This window comes from Taudactylus pleione, unplaced genomic scaffold, assembly GCF_031769625.1.
Source record: "Taudactylus pleione unplaced genomic scaffold, aTauple2 ptg000038l, whole genome shotgun sequence".
In the NCBI taxonomy this organism is placed as follows: domain Eukaryota; kingdom Metazoa; phylum Chordata; class Amphibia; order Anura; family Myobatrachidae; genus Taudactylus; species Taudactylus pleione.
The window spans coordinates 9,774,505-9,792,065 of NW_028284440.1; the positions used below are offsets into that span (position 1 = coordinate 9,774,505).

The window sequence follows — 17,561 nt, forward strand, 5'->3', positions numbered from 1 at the left end:
TGGGTTTAAGTGCATATTCCAGGATATACATTTTTATAAGTGTGAGGCAAGCAACTGCAGATCACGTTACTGTGAATTTTAACATGTGACAGTAGAAGCAAATATCCTTAAACATGGCCTGATTAGAATTCCAGAGAGTAGGATCATAGTCAGATTGCTGCTCATAAGCTCCACATAACATCTGGCAATGGACATTTGCAGGTTAGTAGAACAAAGTGAATGGACTACATAGCACTGAAGGAAGGTGATATGGTCAGATGAACCATCCTTCATGTGTTCCACCAACCTAATAAAACATACTTCTCCAAGTGCTTGCTTCTAACAATTACATTTAATGGTGGTTCTTGAATGTGGGGCATAAATTTGGCATGATTTCAGTGCAGTTCTTTCCTTTGAGGGCAGGTTCAATGCCAATAGCTGTTTTATGATACTGACTCATCATATTCACACCAGGTTTCAGTATATCTTCCTTGATGGGAGGGGTGTCTTCAAGGATGATAATGCCCGCATGCACAGAGATTGTATGGTTTGATAAGCATGTTATCTATATGTCTTCTTCTAAGTCACCAGCTCTGTACCCAATGGGATATTCTGGAAAAACACCTGGGACAGGTTTTTCCATCATTAACAGCTAGGCATTAGTCGACAGACATTGATATAGCTACAATGGTCTCAAGGTGTGCAGTGGCCAACTGTGGCCCTTTGCCAAACACACTGGAGTCTATTTACTAAGCCTTGGATGGAGATAAAGTGAACGGAGATAAGGTACCAGCCAACCAGCTCCTGTCATTTTTCATACACAGCCTGTGACATGGCAGTTAGGAGCTGATTGGCTGGTACTTTATCTCCATCCAAGGCTTAGTAAATAGACCCCACTGTACCCTGGACAGAGATAGCAAAGACTCTGGCACTGTATACTGCACAAAGGCCCCCAATATCTTAAAGTGCCCTTGTTTTGTATTCCACTAGCACAATCCCAGACAGTGGTAGTCTCACTGCCACTGTGCATATAGGTCATATTAATTGACTATATTGTCAATTATGTTTTTATCAACTCCCTATATGTAAGTGAAACCATTTGAAATAAATACTTATCACAATCTGGATTAAGGTATTAACACTTCTAAAAGGTAAGCATGTCCTGTAATATCTAATGCTACAACATACCTGGCGGAATTTGGTTTGATTTTGAAAGCAGCAGGAATCTACCTCCATGCAACAATTCTTTTCTGGCTCTTGGAATGGGCGCTATACCAAATGTTGAAGTGCAGCAGCTGCACACAGGTTGTTTAGTGGTTATTCCTGACCTGCAAGGATTCAAAGCACCTGAAATCCCCTTGTGCAGGCCTCTGGGTGGTTATACCAAACATAAATGGAAAAAGATAGATAGCACATGACGTATCAGGAATAGTTTTCCTCCTTATTAAGTGTCAGTGTTTTACCTGGTGCTGGAATTTCCAAAGCGAGAAATAGCATGGCAGAGTATATTTGCTAGTGCAGCTGAGCCCATTTCAGTGCATAGCTCACACAGTAAAACGAAATCTCATAATTCAGCTCGGGTGACATTTTATGAGCTCATTGGGGATTTTTGCAGAAAATCGCAAGCATATGGTTTGCAACAGTAAGTGAAATAGTTAGGTCAAAACACTGCTGAATATCACATTACAGACATAGAATGAGCAGACTCCATCCTATTAAAAATTGTGGCTTAGTAATGAATAACATAACTTCCAATGTGGTAGACAACACTTTATAATGCCTTGCAAATTAAAGAAATGTTGCAACAAACCTCTTACCTTAATTTTTTAGCTCACTTTATTTTTCTTTGTGCAGACAAGCACATAAATGTCTCTAAAGCCCTATCTGCAGGACACCCTTCCTACACACTGGATCACCCATCAACATGTGCTAAATATTTGCACAGCTATTAACCCTGATGCAAAACAGGTAGGAACAGCAGTGTGTCTCAGTGTTTTTTCCACTGCTCTTCTTTATTTTCTTGCATTGTAAACATCCACAATTATCCATTGCATTTGTGCTGCTATAAATCTTGCTACATAAATTCTTTATTCAGAAAGGCATGGAACCCACCAATGCTTAAGTGGTATATGATATCCTTCTGCAACATTCTTCATGATGAGAAAATACTATTTTAATGAATGACTGCATTACTTAATGTAAGGAAATGGTCCTTGCTTTTATTACAGAAATAGGTCAGATCTGTGCATGGGGAATAGCATATGAGGAATACTGATTAATTTGCCTTTAGTCCACTAAAGCTGGGTACACACTTAACATATACAGTCAGGTCCATAAATATTGGGACATTGACAGAATTTTCATATTTTGGCCTCTATTCACCACCACAATGGCTTTGAAATGAAACAAACAAGATGTGATTTAACTGCAGACTTTCAGATTTAATTTGAGGGTAATTACATCCAAATCAGGTGAACGTGTAGGAATTACAACGGTTTCTATATGTGCCTCCCACTTTTTAAGGTGCCAAAAGTAATGGGACAAACTAAACAATCCTAAATCTAACTTTCACTTTTTAATACTTTGTTGCAAATCCTTTGCAGGCAATTACAGCCTGAAGCCTGGAACACATAGACATCACCAGACGCTGGGTTTCATCCCTGGTGATGCTCTGCCAGGCCTCTACTGCAAATGTCTTCAGTTCCTGCTTGTTCTTGGGGCATTTTTCCTTCAGTTTTGTCTTCATCAAGTGAAATGCATGCTCAATCGGATTCAGGTCAGGGGATTGACTTGGTCATTGCATAACATTCCACTTTTTAGCCTTAAAAAACTCTTTGGTTGCTTTTGCAGTATGCTTCGGGTCATTGTCCATCTGCACTGTGAAGCGCCGTCCAATGAGTTCTGAAGCATTTGACTGAATATGAGCAGATAATATTGCCCGAAACACTTCAGAATTCATTCTGCTGCTTTTGTCAGCAGTCACATCATCAATAAATACAAGGGAACCAGTTCCATTGGCAGCCATACATGCCCACGCCACGACACTACCACCACCATGCTTCACTGATGAGGTGGTATGTTTTGGATCATGAGCAGTTCCTTTCCTTCTCTTCCCATCACTCTGGTACAAGTTGATCTTTGTCTCATCTGTCCATAGGATGTTGTTCCAGAACTGTAATGGCTTTTTTAGATGTTGTTTGGCAAACTCTAATCTGGTCTTCCTGTTTTTGTGGCTCACCAATGGTTTGCATCTTGTGGTGATCCCTTTATTTTCACTCTTGTGAAGTCTTCTCTTGATTGTTGAATTTGACACATATACATCTACCTCCTGGAGAGTGTTCTTGATTTGGCCAACTGTTGTGAAGGGGTTTTTCTTCAGCAGGGAAATAATTCTTCTGTCATCCACCACAGTTATTTTCCGTGGTCTTCCAGGTCTTTTGGAGTTGCTGAGCTCTCCAGTGCGTTCTTTCTTTTTAAGAATGTTCCAAACAGTTGATTTGGCCACACCTAATGTTTTTGCTATCTCTCTGATGGGTTTGTTTTGATTTTTCAGCCTAATGATGGCTTGCTTCACTGATAGTAACAGCTCTTTGGATCTCATATTGAGAGTTGACAGCAACTGATTCCAAATGCAATTGTCACAACTAGAATCAACTCCAGACCTTTTACCTGCTTAATTGATAATGAAATAACGAGGGAATAGCCCACACCTGTCCATGAAATAGCTTTTGAGTTGATAGTCCCATTACTTTTGGCCCCTTAAAAAGTGGGAGGCACATATTGAAACTGTTGTAATTCCTACACCGTTCACCCGATTTGGATGTAATTACCCTCAAATTAAATCTGAAAGTCTGCAGTTAACGCACATCTTGTTTGTTTCATTTCAAAACCATTGTGGTGGTGAATAGAGGCCAAAATCTGAAAATTCTGTCAATGTCCCAATATTTATGGACCTGACTGTATCTGACACAAAAGTGATTAAGTGATCTGCAGATGATGGTTGTTCATACACACTGAATGACCATCATCTGTCTTCTCGCCGCGGGTCCCACTGGCCGGGGGGCGTGTCGCGCCTCCCTCCCCACGACCTCTGTAACAAGTGTACGGGCAGTTGGCTGACCGCCCGTACACGCAGCACGATGCCCCAATACTGTATATCTGCAGATATATTAGGCATCGGCTGAGCAGCAGAGCAGACGTAATTTGTCTGTGAACGACATCGTTCAGACATATCACTGGTATACACTGGCCGACGGGCACCCGATATATTGTCCGATCAATTGATCGGCCAATATCTCTTTCCGTGTGTACCCAGCATAAGAGAGCCAAGCTTAATTAATGCATGGATAACACTTGAGTAACTCTTACACATGAAATAATTTATCATTCTTTATATGAAGATTTAGCTATTATAATAGCAGTAATATAGGAAGTAGTATGCCCTATGACACAGCTCTAGGACAAGGTATAGTGACAATTCATTCAAGGATTTTCATCGAATACCTTGCATCAATCCATGGGGTATATTAGTCTGTCAAATTAAACTACTTTATGTATATATGATTTTTTTTTTTGTATTAATAAATAAACTATAAACAATATACATTTATAATAATAGTAAAACATATAATTTTTTTGTCTATAAAAGGGGTTACTTGATATAACTTTACAAATATTTGGAGATACAAGGTCCACTTTTTCAAATATTAACCCCATGCAATGTCATATTTTTAGACTCAGCTTTTTATGACAGCCATTGGGACATGCATGAGTGGAATGAGGAAAGAGTGGTTAGCATTGTGATTTGTTTTCAACTCAGACGGATATCTGTTGCAAGGAATTCTTCCTGTGTTCCATTAGGTGCTTCACATTTTTGCAAATGTTCAAAGATATGCAAGGGGTTATTTACAAAGTGTAAGACAGTATAGGTGTAAAACAGTTGAAATGTTTATGGACTTATAAGGGAATATTTTTGGTGGAGCAGAAGTTTACACTGTCTGATGGGAGGTGGTGGGCTGGAGAGTATGCAGAAAGCCAACCAGTTTCTTTAGTTTTGTGGACAAATGCAAAATAAGATTTCAGTTTGAGATTATTGAAATGAAATATGTGGGTGGAGATGGTGCAATTTATGGGAAATCATTGAGGTACAGGGAGGCACATGTCCACTCTGGAAAAGGACCATTTTGGTACCAAGTCTGAACTGGCAGACATAATGGGGCTGATTCTGAATCCGTGTCTGTGTCTATTGATGGTCACCCTTCTGCAACTGTATGCAGATGCCATTAGAAATCCCGTCCCTTGTGTACATCCATGTGTTTGACTGAGAGCCCCACTGTCAGCATCTGTAGGCACTGACATACTGATTGGTGCATCTTAGATGCACCATTGGGCGCACTATTGAAATGGGATGCAGCTATGAGAACGGTGGCCACGAGGCTGCCGGCAGGGCCGGATTAGCAATGGGGCGGATGGAGCTGCAGCTCCAAGCCCACCCATGAAAACAGGCCCACACCTGCTACTGTGCAGTGCTGCTGTAAATAGGAACAAAATGGCCTGCTACAGTGGCCTGGCAAGGGCCTTCCAAGGCAGCCACAGCCCATCCCTCCGAATAGCCTCAGGATGCCATACGCACCCCTCCTCTTCCGACCGCAGGCCGCTACCTGACCTCCCCCGTGTCTCGGCCGCGGTGTGCTACCCCCACCTCCCCCTCTTCCGGCCAAGGTGGATCAAAACCCAGTAGTGATCATGGGGCCCATTTATTAATGATCGCATTTTGCAATGCGATCATTAATCATTGGGGATACCTGCTGAGGTCCCTCTTTCATACATCCGGGGGATACTTAGTATTTGAGGTAAACCCCCGAAAACAGGTGTTTTCGTGGAATGTACCTCAAATTCCCTTTGATAAATGGGCCCCATATGTTATATTATAGCAGCAGCAGTGGACAGCTTCTCTAGCCGTCCTTGCGCTTCATACACAGTGACGCCGAGGCTCCCGCGTGCCGTGTGAAGTCGCCCCCTGACAGCGCTCAAGCAGCTGTTCTAAGTTCCCGGCCCAGCACACAGCACTGAACACAGCAATCTCAGGCAGCTCTGTGTAGGCGGCCCAGCAGGTTGTCTGATCCTCCAGACTGAGGTGACGTTTCAGCCCTGCTGGTTGGCTGCTGCTGCTGTGTGATAATAGGTGATATGCAGGATAGGCTGTGGGGATATTCTCTATATATTTATAATATATACACACATGTATATTATATATATCTATATGTTCAACCATATATGTGTGTGTATATATATAATATATATATATGATGTTACATATCTTGGAAAAGTGCTGGGTTTTCCTGGGCAGTGACGGGAGGCTATTAATGTGCACAAAGTGCTCCGTCTCATGGGCGTGTTATGAGAGTTTGGCTAAATTATTTGCATACACAGACGCAATGTCAGTTACATAGGAGGCAATACTCCTGTGTAATGGAAAATCTGCACCTGCCATAGGGCTGATTCAAGTTTTGATGGTGCGACAGATAATGGCGTCTAATGACCGTAGCGGGTTTAGGGTTAGGGGGGAGGGTTAGGGTTAGGCACCACTGTGAGGTTAGGGTTAGGCACTAAGGGGGGAAGTTTAGGTTTAGGCATGAAGGAGGGGGACTTAGGTTTAGGCACTACCGGGGAGGGTTACGGAGCGGGGTGAGGAGGGTTAAGGTTAGGCTACAAAAATGGAGGGTTAGGGGGGAAGAGAGATGCCGCTGTCGGTATTATGACAGGAGGCATCCCGACAGCCGGCATTACATACCCATTCCATTGAAACTTGCACTAGCCCTATGGCAGTGCAGTTTCTCCATCGGAGTATGGCCTGTTATGTGAGCGCTTCAACATCTGTGTATACAACTGTCACCAACACTCTCATAACACGCCCATAAGACTGACCATCTCTGTGTGCACTAAGCCACCTCCCAGTCACCGCCCGGGAAAGCCCACTATATTTTCAACACATTTCTGAGACTGCGTGTCTCCCGTGTGCCTCAGTCACAACTATGTCTCTATGCACATGATATCTGGCCACCTGGGCAGTGTGACATATACACATGTGCAGAAGAAATAAAATTACTCCATTGCGTCCGACATGGGCAACGCGTGCGACTCAGAATCAGCTCCAATGTCATGTCCTATACTTTCACTGGGACACATATTGTGTTTTTACACTACACATTAGAGGAAAAGCAAATATCTAAATGCACTTTATGTAATACATAGTTTAAAACACACAAAAAATAAAGTTCTAAAGCTCCCTCACTCGCAAGATTCATTTAAGCCATAAATTAGGCTAAACCAAGCAGCATTGTAGCAGCAAAATGATTAATTTAACAAAAAGGTGTGGTTCCAAAGTAGTAGGAAGATGGAGCTTTATGGTGACATTTGTACAATGCACAGGTTTAGATTTGTCTGCAACTCCTACGTGGTCTTCAAGCTTACAGAATAATCTCCATGGTGCACCTGTGTAGGACCAGGTTGTTTTCTATGCATATTGAGTTGCACATTGTAATTGTCTTATTGGGTGCAGCATATTTTGTTGACAATCATCATGTTGACATTCATAATGTCGACAATGATGAAATGACGACATGACCAGAATGTTAACAAAACATCCTTGGTGGTCTTGCAACTCCTTCCGGGGTTGGGTATCTCTAGCCCTAATCCTAACTCCTAACCCTCCCCTGAGTGCCTAACCCTAACATCCCTTCCCATAGCCTTACCCTAACCCCTCTCCCGTATGCCTAACCCTAACATCCCTTCCCATAGCCTTACCCTAAGCCTACCCTGTGTGCCTAACCCTAGCCTCCCCTCCCATAGCCTTGCCCTAACCCTCCCCCGAGTGCCTAACCCTAACATCCCTTCCCATAGCCTTACCCTAACCCCTCCCCCGTATGCCTAACCCTAACACCCCTTCCCATAGCCTTACCCTAACCCTACCCTGTGTGCCTAACCCTAGCCTCCCCTCCCATAACCTTGCCCTAACCCTCCCCCGAGTGCCTAACCCTAACATCCCTTCCCATAGCCTTACTCTAACGCTTCCCCTAGTGCCTTACCCTAACCCTACCCCGAGTGCCTAACCCTAACCTCCCCTCCCATAGCCTAAACCTTCCCCTAATTTCTAACCATAACCTCCCCTCCCACAGCCTAAAGTTGGGTACACACTATACGATATATTGGCCGATATTGCGATCCGCGATGGATCGCTACGTCCATTGTATATTGTGTACCCCAATTCATCATTGAATGAATTGTCTGGTTACGTCTTCCCACATAATGTACTGCAATACAGATGGGATGATGCGCCGTACTATGTGGTGCAGTAACATTGCCCCTGTAATGATATATCGTATCATCGTACAGTGGATCATATAGTGTGTATATGGACACAATATATTGTTATATTGGAGTGTCACTAAATCGACGCTTTGTTTTTGTTTTGGTGTGTACCCAGCTTTACCCATACCCTCCACTGTGGGAACATGCAGAATGTCGGCTTTTCACATGTTGACATATCTACATGTTCAATGTCAATATTTGAACAATGTCGACATTGTGATGTCGAGATCAGAAATGTTGAGATTTTGACTACATCCTGTCTAATTGCCCTCTGACTAAATTGCCTTTTACTTGTGTAATACAGAGTACATCTGAATTATAGGATAATATCCCATTAATGTCACCACATACATCAAGTGGATCCTTTACTCCGTAACCACAGCCTCTGCAACACTCTTTGTTGTAATGTGATATACTTTGTTTGATGGGGCTCTAGGTTTCTGGTTGCCTTGTTGTGATATACATTATCATAATTAGCTACAATAGTACATTACAAAACATATTAGACTATACTTTTTTACAATACATCAGATGTCAGAACTCACAACTGTAAACTTATTTTGCAATTTAAAACAGCTAGTGAGATGATATTCATTTTTAGGTCTCATTCACAGTTGTACATTTTGACTTTACCCCAAAACAAACAGCTCATATCAAAAGCAACAATCTCCTAACTCACAGTTCCCAGGAGAGAACCACTTAGCTGGGGCAGTTATCAAAAACATACCACAACCAACAAGCTGCTTAGTTGTTAGGGGCTAGCCAAAGACAATATACAGACAATACAACATTCGTTCAAACACCAGCATAGAAACAAAATTCCAAATTTGTTTGCACAAAGAGTAGTAGGCAGCAGATTCTCACATGTTCCAGATGTAAGTGTTGATGGTGTAATGTTGTTATGAGAATTCACCGCAGAGCCACCAATAGGTGGCAATGTGGTGGATCCTTAAAACTGTCAGGCTCCCTTTACCTCTCCTTACTACGTTACAAAATTGAGAGCAGAATCAGTTGCTTTAACATTGCAAATTTGTCACATCTTAAACACAATATAATGCACTATCAATAATCATAATAGATTTTCCAAATGATTTTCATAACATTAGTAGTCAGGGCTTTTACTAAAGAAATAAATACTCACAAGTGAAAAATCAGTTTTGGGAGTCAAATATTCACCTGGGGTCCAGCGTTCCACTGGACTCTGTAATAGACCATTGATGCTCTCCTCGTTTCCCGCTGTGCCTTTTGTCATACTGACCTCAAGCAGCAACACCACTTTCTTTTTGAAGCAGAAGAAGCAAGGAAACCATCTCTGGACTGTTTAAAAAATTGAGAGACAAAATGTATCTTACTATTTCAGTTGTTTTAAAAATACAATTATAATATCACAAGGTACACAATTATGTTTAAATTATAATGTATAATTAAATGGTACAAAATAATCAGATCAATTGAAATGATAAGTGCTAGGCCACAGCAGCCACTCTGCATCAGGAGATTGTTACTTATAGATACGTGATCTGATATTGGAATAGAGCAGTTTGAACAGTACAGCAGTATAAGTAAGTTAGCTGATTTTAAAAACAAGCTTGTGTATTTTAACTGCAAATAATTAAAATTAGGATTCATTATTTTTATTATTTTTTTGTATAATGTGAGTATGTTTTTTATATTCATAGCATAATATAATTATATATCAATTGATCTCCTTTAATAATGACCACTTCAATATCCATAAATACATGAAACTTCTATTGCTAGCATTTACCACAATGAGCTAATTCATATACTCTTTGGGTTGGTCACTTCGCTAATTTTAAATCTATTGTTTGTTTTCCTTGATCATATTCTGGTACTATTGTCTACTTTCTCTAAATTTGGAAATGTCTTGTTACATTATGTGAAAGTACATAGCCTCACACCAACAGTAGAGAATTTCCCACTAGGCACTTGAGGCGGGTTGGGTAATATTATACATGACTAATAAGGTGCGTTATCAACTGCAGCTAGTAAGAGGGTTGTCAATCCTGTAGTCAGAAAAACCTTTTAAATATGAATACCAATGCCTGGTAAACCTTGCTGCTAATATTACATAGAAAAGGTCCTCATTTACCAAGACATTTGAAAGCCTAAACAAGTGGCCTATATTATATTATATTATATTATATTATTATTGTGCACACAGATGTTTGATTTTATAATTAACAGGTTTTTTTATATATATATATGAACAAATAAATGTTATATAATAACTTTTTATAAACAACCATCCTGCTTATATATTATTATACACTTATATTTTCTAATTTACAGTTAGCACTGGTATTCATATTTAATGGGTTGGGCAATTAATATTGGCTATATCCCCTTGAGGCACGTGCCTTGCGGAGCTACTTGCTGGGAGAGGGACAGCAGTCTTCCTGCATCAGAGCCCTGGTGGGCCGCTGGCCTGATAGAACAGCCTGAAGACTTATTTATATTGAAACTGGCAGGGGGTTGCAGGGGGCAAATTCTGGTGCAGAAGATGGTGTGGTGCGGTTGTGGCTGCCCTGCCTGTTCATGGGCAAATGGGCCGGCCCCGACATAAATGAGGCAGTGTCGGCAGTGATGTGATGAGTAGGGGGGGGCAAAATTGCTGTGCCTAGGGGTGACCTGACCCCTAGATCTGCCCCTGCATACTAAGCATACTCTGAGTTGTATGGGGTCTGTTTATTAAGCTACAGTACACAATTGTCCATTTACTGAGCTAACTTTATTTCAGTTGACCAATGGCTACTCTGTCTATTGGCAAAATATTTTCCTCACAATATCTACCTATATCTGGACTTTGTAATGTTTAAGTGATAGATTTATAGAGAAAGTCCAATATATGTAGATTGGTTATGCAATGATTTGACATCTGTATGTTGTTTATACATCAGAATAGCCGTGGAGCTATGCTTTGCCCCCAAACACTCACAAACAGATTTCCATTTACTGGTTTCTTCAGTGCCAGTTTGTAATTCTATACATCATATTACTATAGTTTAGCTGTACAAGATGTGACAGAATCATAGTAGTAATAATATTTGATACAGGGCTTTGAATTAGCAGCATTGTGTAGACATGATTTTTTCATTATGTTAATAATTATTTTGACGGAATTCTGTGTGTGTGGGATGATGTGACTGAGCTACTCATAAAAAGAACACACAATCATTACATTCTTTTTTCTTTAAACATCCAGTTCAAGTGGTTAACCTCACTCTTTATAAGGAACATACTGGTAAGGATGCTATGTCAGTTGTTTTTTTACCTTTGGTTGACTCATGAAAAAATGGCATAATTATAGGGACATAAAGGAAGTGATTCATCCCCGGTTTGCAGATGCCATCTTAGAGAAATGAAATATTTCTAGAATGTTTATTGCAAGTGTGTGTAGGGTAATGTTCTGTATGATATGCTGACAACTGCATCGTGGACTTTCCCCAATTCCAAAAGAATTGTTTACATTCATAAAGCTACATAGCTTCATAAAACTCTCTGATAAAACCTCAGCTTCCAACAATTCAAGATTAAGCAGGGCACAAATTTTGAAAATTCTACACCAATGTTACTCTATCCACTAGTGTCTGTCTGAGCAGCAAACAACCAGGGCAAGACCAGCAGTACTCAAAGACCCACAGGGCAAGAGTTTACATCTTTCTTTTATCTAACTTTGTATAACTCTACTAATGTTAGTTTTAATGTTAGGGATCATTAGGCCATTAGGAAAATATTGAATACGTATATTTGATTTTAAAGAAAATAAAACTCCACTGCAAAAAAAAAAAAAAACGTGTTTGAAGTCAATCAAAGAATAACTGAATCACATAGTGGGGTATTTGACGTGTGTGTCATGATAGTGGGAGTATCATGGTTTGGATCTGATTTGCTTCCCTAGTAACGGAGGAAATAAATATATTTTAAATGTACTTTTACATTTTTAAACCAACATCAGCTACTCCTCCTAATAAGGGTGATTGCTACAAATATTTCATTAATCTTTTCTTTGGACATATTTATTTTTTGTGTATTAAACTACATATTTAATGTGTTCTAATTAAGCTGTAAACTAAACTGTGGTTTTATGTAAATAAAGGCTATAATGGGTGATCAGGTATGGAAAGAAAGTAGCAAGAGCATTACCCAAGGTGGTTGCCCCATCTACACCGAATATAAATACCATTGCAGAAAGAGCATTTACTGACAACATTATGATACTGTATCTTTTTAAATGATAAACTTGTTTCAAGCTGATTTCTCGACACCTAACCATATGTTTCTTTACTTCTCTTATCTGACTTTTTAAAGAGACCACTTGCTCCCATGTAACAGAATGCATGGACATGACACATCTCTGCCAGCCAGGGAACATATGTCACAGGCGTTTCTTGTTCACACGTTCTTTTGTATTATCTTTGTGTCAAACAATAGACTGGAAGAGGAGCAAATACGTAGAATAAGTAACCGTTTAGTTTATGTCTGGGCTTGTTAAATAAAACATTTACGAAAGAAAACTACAATTTAGGTGCAGTTTGCGAGCAAGGGATTTTCAATTAAAATGGCATATATATATATATATATATATCCAGCAGTTTGTTCCCAAACATGGGGAAAAAGAGAGGGCACTCACCAGAGTTAAGATATCATGCTATTTTAATTTTTCAACATCAAGTTAAGACCAGGTAATAAATTGTCTATCGACATTTCAGTCCCGTGGGACTTTTCTCGAGACTCCAACATAACAGCAAAACTCATCAGTCTGTGTACATATGACACTCCAATATCCTAGGCAATATACATACATGCTGAATCAAACCCTCATTTATACTCCCAATACCTTCCGATTTGAGTCAAACAGCATCATCAGTTTAATTGCTAACACCAGTGCATACTCTGACAAGGCAGGAAGTCACGTCAGAGGAGCATCCGGTTGCTAAGCAACCAAGACTGCTTGTAGACACATCCCGTCAGAGCCAGTCAGCGTATTATTCTTCCAACAGTTTATTGATGTTGTTTTTCTCATTTGGAGTGGCTCTCTAGAACATTTTAAGGACATGATGACCCATCTAAACAGTTTAGATAGTCTGGTCCGGTTCACTTATCAGATTGAAAGCAATATGATCAATTTTCTTGATCTAATCATAAACAAAGATTTCTATTGAGTGTTGCTCCATTCTAGATAGACTCTTATATTTAAGGGCATTGTATCTGCTTAGAATGTCTCAGGGGGCAACTAATTTTCTGGATGAGGAGTTACTCACACAAGCAGAATGATGATGCAGATAGATTACTTTTTGATAAATTTGAAATTCTGGGGTTACTTGCTGAAACCACAGTTGATTTATATTACCATTTATTGAAGTTGAAACAAAGAGAAATTGATTTGGAATTGCATGGACAGTTTTTATCTGAATATTTCAAGACAAAGCAAATCCCGAGAGGATTTAGAGTAAATAATGTGCCCACCATTGGCAGGAACAACCCGATTTTTGTAGCTGATGGTGTGCAGTACTTAATAAATGCTCTTTAGATCTCATCCTCCTTGTTGTGGAGGAAGTGGGGTCTGAACTTAAGAACACTAGGGATGATATTGGCCAGTTCAATAGGATAATGAGCAAACACTGGTTATTGACAAATCGGACAAATGGCTTGAAAAAATTTCAATTCAGATTGATACTTATAAAAAAGAACTTGTTGCATTTAAGAGAGAAAATCTAGCGATGGTCTCAATAACGACTACAAAAACCATACTGTTTACAGGTGGCTCCCAGGTGAACAAGGATTCAGAAAATCCTGCAGATTTATTAGACCCAATAAACAGACTAGTCTTTCTACTGTTGACACTGTCATCAGTATGCACTTCTGATACGGATAATCCTGATAGTAGACCCCCGAGTGTTTTTTTAGGAATATTAAGTGTAGCGATAGGCCCCTTTAAAAGGCATAGAACACACACAAGGAGGGACAGTTACAAGAAGAAAAGGGAGGAGGAAAAGGAATTAAATGTAATATTCAACTTATCTAGCACCCCCCATCATCAGAGATGGTGATGACATTATTATCCAAAGGACTTACTTTTGTACCAAAATATAGACATAACAATTTTCAGTGGTGTATTGATCATTACAAATTTGGACAAAAGATTAGGTTGAGGGAATATTTTTCTGCACCACAGGATGTAGAGAAAGAATCTAGGAGATTGATGAAGGCATCCTCTTTCGATCCCCCATCAAGCAACTCAAGTTTGAATACATTTTTGAGACTCACTGAACATGATATTGTTGGTAATACAGGACATAGGGTATATGATAATCTAACAAAGGAAGAAAGAGAAGCCTTACAGTCCCTTAGGGATAATTTAAACCTTGTCTTTAGACCCGCTGATAAAGGGGGTGCTATTGTAATCCAGGACTGGTCAGAGTATGATAGTGAAATAAGGAAACAACTGTCAGATATCAAAATTTATGTGAAGTTAGAACATAATCCAATGGAGTCGGACAAAAAGAGTTGACGATTTGATTAATGTAGGGTTGCTTAATTATTGGACCAATAATCTCCTTGAGGGGCTCCCTGTTACACCCCTTGTGATGTACATTGACACTATATTACAACCCATTATGACCAAAGGTTTAAGTTACATCAAATACACAGGGGATTTCCTGTAAAAACTGAGTTACATTGAAGGTCTCCCCACTGATGCATTTTTGGTCATGATGGATGTGTGTTCTTTGTACACCATAATCCCTCATTGAGATGGACTGAGTGCCCTTCGGGAAAAACTGACGAATGAAGTCCATCCATGAATCATCCTCCGGTTGAATTTCTATTAGAATTAACGAGTTTGGTTCTGAACAATAATTTCTTTATGTATGGTAAAGATTATTATATGCAATGCTCTGGAACAGCAATGGGATCTAATCTCGCACCAGCGTATGCGAACATCTACATGGCTGAGTACGAGGTTAAGAATATATTCCCATGGTTCCAGCAGCAGATTTTATTCTTCAAACAGTTTATTGATGATGTTGTTCTCATTTGGAGTGGCTCTCTAGAACATTTTAAGGACATGATGACCCATCTAAACAGTTTAGATATTCTGGTCCAGTTCACTTATCAGATTGAAAGCAATATGATCAATTTTCTTGCTCTAACGATATACAAAGATGGTATAAGGTTAGGTACCACTCTTTTTAAGAAGGATACTGACCAGAATACATTTCTCCAACCATCAAGTTTCCTTCCCACCCATCTGAAAGAGAGCTTACCTGTCTCTCAATACCTTCGGGTACTCAGGAATAACAAAGAGCAACAACTAACTGAGATGACTTTAAGGTTCTTGGAACATGGCTATAATAAGACAACCACACATGCTATTTGCAAGGGACAATACAATGGAGTAGGTCTAAGACCAATAATCATATGGTCTATGTAAGTATATTTTACACTAAATCTAACAAGGTCAAAAAAACCATTAAGAAACATTGGCCTATATTGTCCTCAGACTCAGCTTTGAAATCTGTTTGTGAAGCTCCACCACTAATGGCATACAGAAGAGGACCAAACATCAAACAGATGCTACTACGGCCTATGGCAAGACCGACACCAGACAACTCACAGATGTGGTTACACAGCCAGAAACCTGGCTGCTTTAAATGTACAGGATGCATCACTTGTGGAGCAATGCAGACAGGATCCCATTTCCCGCATCCCCTAACAGGTCGTAAAATGCGGATTAAATACAAACTATTACTATCCGAGCAGCCTAGGCTATGTGGGAATGACCACTAGAAGCTTCCAAGAAAAGATAGCAAATCACAGGCTATCGATTTGTCAAGCCCTTAACATGTTCTTGTCAGATAAGCCTGTGGCTATGCATTTCTTAAAATTTCACCATCAGGTTGCTACCTTAAAATGTCGACTTATCGACTGGGTGCCTCCTCCAACCCGTGGTGGGGACATGGCTTTACAGCTGCGAATATTGGAGAGCTGGTGGATTAACAAGCTTGGAACTATGACCCCTAGAGGGCTTAATGAATCTTACACTATGAACATATTCCGAAAATAAAGGATCTTAACTTGATATTGGAAAATTAAAATAGCGTGATATCTTAACTCTGAGTGCCCTCTCTTTTTCCCCATGTTTGGGAATAAACTGCTGGATTTCTAATTGGCCATGTCTATGGTTGTGAGGATGCACCCCGCATATGGACATTACTTTGGGGGGGGGGCAGAGGGGAGAGAGAGAGAGAGAGAGAGAGAGAGACTCAACTATTCAAAGTTCTCTCCTATTTTAGCAACTTCAGTGAGATTGTTTATATCATAATAACAAACCACAATAGACCCTTGGTTGTAAACAAAATTGTAATTCAATTAAACCAAATTTGATGTGTAGAATTAATTTATACAGAAATAATAGAAAGCAGATTTTCTTCATAACCAGACCAGCAAAATATAAAGATTTGCATTGTTAGGTTCAAAGACTTAGCCTATCGAGTCACCTTGTACCTGAACTTAATAATCATCACCAAATCGAAAATGTTTTTGTCATACAGTATAAAATACAATAGAGTAATAATTCATTAGAAGAAGGCTCATAAATTCTGTACGAGAACAATTGCCTATGAATTCTAGTGAGACCTTTGCCATGGTTTAAAACATCTGTATACAATGATACATTTAAACTGACCAAAATGTCCCATTATGCAAACCTTAATTTCTGTAAAATGCAGTGAAAATATATCACCAGCAGCCCAGATACAGGAACTTTTAATGTACCTGTAGTTATTAACTGTCTGGAGACAGGAAATTGCACAATGCCAGTAATCACCTACTCTCCAAAGTCAGAATACTCACTTGTCTAATTAGGTCCCCTTTCACACTAAAATCCCGGGTATGACCAGGGATTTGGAATACGGTTCCAACCTGGGACAGACCCCATTCGCATTGTGGCTCTGACACAGGTTATTTCCGGGTCGGCCCATTTACACTGCACATGGGTGCAGTCTTATCTTTTCTGCCGCCGCTTGGAGATGACATCTCCAATCGCCAGTGAGCTGGCTGTTCCTATGCTGTAGATGGGACCCAGGTCGGATGATCCGGGTCACTGTTTACACTGCTGTCTAACCCGGGTCCAACCCTGCTCACTACCCGGGTTGGATTGCCAGGTCACTGGACCCAGGTTATTTTTC

At 40.0% G+C, this 17,561-nt stretch overlaps 1 protein-coding gene across 1 annotated transcript in view; it reads right to left on the minus strand.

Annotated features, from left to right (window-relative positions):
• The window catches only part of LOC148538677 (uncharacterized), a 73,803-nt gene extending 62,101 nt beyond the window's left edge, over positions 1-11,702 (minus strand). Inside the window, exons 1-2 of the mRNA XM_088452569.1 lie at positions 11,645-11,702; positions 9,526-9,666 (exon numbers count right to left, since the gene is read on the minus strand). Coding sequence (XP_088308695.1) covers positions 9,526-9,666; positions 11,645-11,702 — 199 coding nt within the window. The remainder of the gene's footprint in view (positions 1-9,525; positions 9,667-11,644) is intronic.
• Positions 11,703-17,561: the final 5,859 nt, after the last annotated feature.